Raw genomic sequence first — 6,064 nt, 5'->3', positions numbered from 1 at the left:
GTTACCTCGGGGGCAGTAAACATCCGGAGCCCAGCGGTTGCACTCGTAATTATCTGAGGCCTTTTCGCAGGTGAAACACTTAAATCCATGAGGATACGGCGTGGCTGAAAGGAATGGAAAATGTGGCATTAATAGGAATAATAACGGAGTTAAAATGACCCCATTAATCTGGTTCTACACTGCTTTTTGGGAGAAACACTTAAATTCACGTGTATGGTGTGGCTGAAAGGAATGGAAAATGTGGAATTAATAGGAATAATAACGGAGTTAAAATGACCCCATTAATCTGGTTCTATGATGCTTTTTTGGAGAAAACAGTAATATTTTCTCTCTTTAGACCCAAATTTCTCCAGATTTTCCTGTCAGTGTCAGCAGGTTGGTCCTGATTTGTAAGACCCCGTCCCCCACAGCACATTTAGGTCGCTGTGGACTCGTTCCAGCTGTGTTTACCCAGCCAAAGTGCCCAGTGCTGACTTCAAAGGGAGCTAATGGGAGCTGGGAGTGCTCATTCCCTTGGAATCAGAGCTCACATCCAACACTGCAGCTTTATCAGTGCTGATAACAAAATATCAGGTGGATTGAAACACTCTGGGAATTGTCCCATGGAGGGAAAGAGCTGCTCCTGTTCCAGGCAGGCTCACGGCCCCAGAGGGAACAAAACCACTTTGCTGAACCTCCAGCTCTGAACAGCAGCCTCTGTCCTAATTTATCTCACCAATCGAGGCCTAATTCCTTAATTGCTCTCCTGGCAGCACTTCTGGGGCACTTTCAATCTCCCCTGAAGGTGCTGCCACCTTCTCAGAAGCCAAATGGTGAACAGGTCACATTTATCAGTACTTTGAACCTCTACACCCCCAAGGGCCACATCTTCACTCTCCTCCTTATCACCTCCTCCCCTGGCAAGATGAGAAGCCTCAGCTTCTCCATGTTGTGCTCCTCTGGAATGTGATTTGGAGAATTGTTTACCCAGCATGTGAAAGTGTTTTAATGTCCAATCACAGCCAGCTGTGTTGGACTCTCTGAGTCAGTCATGAGCTTTTATTATTCATTCTTGTTGAGCCTTCTTGTGGCAATGCTCCTCACTCAGGGCTCACCAAATGTGGAATTTGCAGGCAACCCCGACAAGGGAAGAGAGGAGGATCTTGACTCCATGTTTCAGAAGGCTGATTTATTATTTTATTATATATATATATTAAAAGAAAATGATATATTAAAACTATACTGAAAGAATAGAAGAAAGGATTTCATCAGAAGGCTTGCAAAGGAAAGGAATGATAATTAAACCTTGTACTGACAAGAGATTCCGAGCCAGCTGACTGTGATTGGCCATTAATTAAAAAACCCACATGAGCCCAGTCCCAGATGCACCTGTTGCATTCCACAGCAGCAGATAACCATTGGGTACATTTTGTTCCTGAGGCCTCTCAGCTTCTCAGGAGAAAAGATCCTAAGGAAAGGATTTTTCATAAAATATGTCCGTGACACCTTCTGATGTCTCCTTTCTCTTTCTTTAGTATAGCTTTAGTATACAATTTCTTTTAATATAATATCGCAATATAACAAATCGGCCTCCTGAGAACTTGGGAGTCAATTCTCATCTCTCACCTCGTCCTTGGGACCCTCACAACAACCCAGGGCATCAGGGGGAGGTGACTTACTGGAGGGGTGGAGGTAGACGATGTCCTTGGCGGTGAAGTCGCGGCTCCGCGCAGCCGGAGCGCGGCCGGGCAGCAGCAGGAACAGGAATAGCAGGAACAGGAATAGCAGGAACAGCCTTGGTGGCCAGGCCATGGCCCGGCCAGGACCTGCTCATGCGGCGGCCGAGAATCCCCACCTGGGCAGAGTCACAGAATGCCAGAATTATCCAGGCTGGAAAGCACCTCTGAGACCATCGACTCCAACCCGTGACCGACACCCCCTTGTTCCATGGAGGGAAAGAGCTGCTCCTGTTCCACAGCCCCAGAGGGAACAAAACCACTTTGCTGAACCTCCAGCTCTGAACAGCAGCCTCTGTCCTAATTTATCTCACCAATCGAGGCCTAATTCCTTAATTGCTCTCCTGGCAGCACTTCCGGGGCACTTTCAATCCCTCCTCAAGGTGCTGCCACCTCCTCAGAAGCCAAATGGTGAACCACAGCACTGAGGGCCACATCCAGGCTGTCCTTACAAACCTCCAGGGATGGTGACTCCAGCACCACCCTGGGCAGCCATTCCCATGGCCAGTCCCTTTTTTCTGGCAGAGAGCAGGGATGAGCAGAGCAAACCCACAAGGACCTGGCCACCGCCTCGTCCCCGTGACCCAACCGCAGAGCCTCCCACTCCTCTGGTTATTTTGGCCTCAACAAATGCCAAAATCATAATTATCTGAGGCCTTTTCACAGGTGAAACACTTAAATCCAAGAGGATACGGCGTGGCTGAAAGGAATGGGGAATATGGAGTGAAAAGGAATGGAAAATGTGGAGTGAAAAGGAATGGAAAATATGGAGTTAAAAGGACCCCATTAATCTGGTTCTACGCTGCTTTTCAGGAGGAAACAGCAACGTTTTTTTCTCTTTGGATCCAAATTTCTCCAGATTTTCCTGTCAGGGTCAGTGGGTTGGTTCTGATTTGTAAAACCCCGTCCCCCACAGCACATTTAGGTCACTGGAAAAGGTGGACAAAGGGTCTCCCTGGATTTCCAGGGCAGCAAAAAGCTGTCTGGTCCCACAGGAGGTTGGTGCTTCTGCTGACACCTCATCTCCACCTTCCTCCTGACTCCTCCTCACTGGCTGGGCCACATCTCCATGATCCTACTGATTTTATCTTGGCATTTCCTCTTGGAAAAGACTCTATCTCAGAGCTGCAAACAAAGTCACCATTGGATTTTCCTCATCCATGCTCCAAAGGGGTTTATTCCCTTTATTATGCCATTAATAAATAATTTGGTGTATTTTTTCCTAAGTCCCCTGACTGATGGGAACTAATTAAAGCAGAACTCAATAACCACTGTGGTACCATTCCTGAGACCATTCCAACTCCAGGCTGTGGGGAGCCACCCAGGGGCAGGCAAGGCTAAAAAAATCATTAAATACACAGCTCAGATTATTAGAAACCCTTAAAAAATTATGAAAGTGCCTCAAAAATCAAACAGGACAGGAAAATCCTGAAAGGATGCGGCTGCTGAGCCCAGCTGGAGCCGATGGTTTCCTTTGGAATCCATCCAGAACACACAGAGCTGGGATGAGTTTTTCCATCCTGATCAACCAAAAGATCTGCAACACCCAGATAATTCCTAAGCAGCTCTGAATATGTGGTGGTTATTATCTAATAATTTTTTTTTTTGGTTGATTTTTATTTTTTTCGGGAAAGATATGATGGGGTTGGGGATGTCACCTCCAAATGTTTGTCCCACAGCAGAAATCCACCCAGGACCAGCAGCACAAAGGTTGTCATTGTCCCTGCTGTTATCTGCAAACAGCTTTTTTATTAAAACACAGTGAAATCCATAAAAAAATATGAGGAAAAAAGATAACGCGGAGCCCCGTGCTTTAAACTTTGTTGCTTTAACCTTATGAAGAGGGAATTTTGGATTTACTCCATTGATCCCTCTCAGCCAGGGGAGAACGAAATCCTGATTAGAAGCAGACAGGAAATAAAACAAACCTCTCCCAACCACGTGGAAGATGAAAGAAATGGGTCCATGTGGGATCTGGAGGCAGAATTTGGAATTTGGGACTATTTTTTTTATCCCAAACAACACCAGGAAGGTTTCACATGCCCCACTCTTCATTTTAAGACATCAGCAGTTTGCAGTGAGACCATCAGGAGCAAAAAATGAGGATTTGATCCTGAGCTACAGCACCAGAAAATGAGGATTCACACCCCAAAAAGAGGAGCTCATCCCAGCTCAACTCCAACTCTCATCAATAATTAACAAATTATCAACATAAAGGACAAACAGTCATGGAATCAAGGTTGGAAAATACTTCCAATATCATCACATCCAACCATCACAGTGATATTTTAAGTTAAAGCACAGCAAGGTTGAAATAACAGCAGGAATTCCTCCCAGAGAGACAAGAATTTGTTGGGTTTGCTCATCTGAAGCACAAAACTCTTTTGTTTTTGCAGAACTAATCAAAGCCTTGCAGTTGGGGACGTTGGTTTTCCCAGTGTCCCTTTTGTGGGACCAACTGCTCACCCAGCCCCTCTCCAAATCCTCTGTGGCAGCACTCAGCCATCAGTTTGGAAAAGTGGCTGGAGTCAGAAACCCTCCAGCTGCTCCCTAAAAATATCCACATCCTTCCTCTGGTAATTGCAAGGACCTTAATTGCCAGCTCCTAATGAGTGGCAAGAAACCGTGAACGAAGGGAGAGAATTCACTGCCCCACCTCCGTTTTCTGTTTGAAACAGGTTTAATTACAGGCAAAGAATCACAATTTTAAAATCACCCAGAGAAAGGCTAGCAGGGCCAAAATTCAAAACCATGTAATTTAGGGAAGTCCTTATGTAGCAAGCACCTGCCACCATTATTGTCACCATGAGCACATTCCACCTGCTCATCCATACACACAGGTAGGGCAAAACCAGGAAATTCTGCAAACATGGAAAGACCCAGTGCCAGAAACTCAAATATTTAATATTCCATGAATATTTTGAGTATAAACACAGGGGTACACATAGTTCTGTCTTTCAGGGGGGCAAATATTCAGTGACATTTAAGGTAATGATGATTACAGAGAGTGGAGCAGCAAAAATACTTTGCATTAAAGTAATATTAAATACTTCAGAACTCAATATCCAATAATGATATATTAAATATTCAATTAATTATATATTAATTCAATGTTCAGCACTCTCATTTTCTCAGGTGTTACAATCACACATAAAAATAAAATGTAAGGAAGGAGATATAAATATAGATATATAGATATGGATGCACTGTCTTAAAATCTGCAAAAATTTGGTTTGGTTCCCAAAATCCTACAAAATTCTTATTTTCTACAATGGTGGCTTCACCTTAAGAATCCTATAAGCCCTAAGAAGCTTCACCAAGGGCATAAAGGTTTTTTGTTCACTCCCAAGCCCCATTTATCCAGAACTTTCAACCAAAACAGCCAAACTTTGTACAAAACTTTTATTTTCAAGAATTATTGGTGGAGAACCCCCTACTCCAGGGCTAAACCTCTGTTGGCAGAGCAGATGGGAGGCACGGGAAGATATTTTTTCCCTCAGAATTCCCTCAGCTCTTTGCGCAGAGCCGAGCGCTCATCCCAACCTAATGGAAGCTGGCACGGCCCACTCGGAATGTGGTGGTGGGACACGGTCACACGAGCTGTGGGAACCCAGGAAATTCCTCTGGCTGCCCTGGAGGGCTCGAGACCCTGCCCAGGGGGCTCAGAGACCTGGCATAGAGCACAAGACCCCTGTGCCTTGGATTTAGCCCTTGGAAAAAAACAATTACCAACCTTTATATGAAGGATTACAAGCCACGAAAGTTTAAGTAGAATGATAGCGAATTTATCATGGGGTGGAAAAATAGATTTTTGGGGTTTTTAGAATGGGGGTTCAGGGGGCAAGATGGAGGAATCTGGGCATGTCCAGCCTTTCTCCTTCTTCTCCTTGGCCTCCATCTCCTGCTGTGATGTTGGCACTTTTGGATTGGTTTAGAGTAGAAGCTCACTGTCTAACACAGGTGATGGGCATTGGGAAGTCATTGTAAATATTGTACAGGTAGTTTTTAGTATAAAAAGATAACACAGCCCCAGGGCAGGCAGAGTGCCTCTGTCTGTCCTGCTGAGCAGACCTGGGCAGGCCAGGAGAAAGAATTTTATAGATGAGGAACAATAACAACCTTGAGACCGAGAACTGAAGAGCTCTGACTCTATATTTGAGCACCAGGCTGGGAAAAGAGAATTTCTGACACATCTTAGGGGCACTCTGAGCAGCACAGAATCCGAGAACGAGTCCCATGTTTGGGTTTGGATCTTTTGGATCATGCAGCCAGTGTGTGAGAGGGCCTGGGCGCTGGCACAGAAATCCCATCCCTGTTAAGTCCATCTGCCTCACTCCAGTGGCACCTCA

General features: G+C 45.2%; 1 protein-coding gene across 2 annotated transcripts in view; it reads right to left on the bottom strand.

The window, feature by feature from the left end:
* The window catches only part of LYPD6 (LY6/PLAUR domain containing 6), a 35,839-nt gene that overhangs the window by 7,198 nt on the left and 22,577 nt on the right, over nt 1-6,064 (bottom strand). For both annotated transcript variants that reach the window (XM_036386408.2, XM_036386407.2), the window contains exons 2-3: nt 1,659-1,834; nt 6-104 (exon numbers count right to left, since the gene is read on the bottom strand). In XM_036386408.2, the coding sequence (XP_036242301.1) occupies nt 6-104; nt 1,659-1,791 (232 nt within the window). In that variant the 5' untranslated portion in view covers nt 1,792-1,834. The remainder of the gene's footprint in view (nt 1-5; nt 105-1,658; nt 1,835-6,064) is intronic.

This window comes from Molothrus ater, chromosome 7, assembly GCF_012460135.2.
Source record: "Molothrus ater isolate BHLD 08-10-18 breed brown headed cowbird chromosome 7, BPBGC_Mater_1.1, whole genome shotgun sequence".
Lineage (NCBI taxonomy): Eukaryota > Metazoa > Chordata > Aves > Passeriformes > Icteridae > Molothrus > Molothrus ater.
The sequence above is the reverse complement of the archived record's forward strand: the minus strand, read 5'-3'. Positions and strand labels throughout refer to the sequence as shown.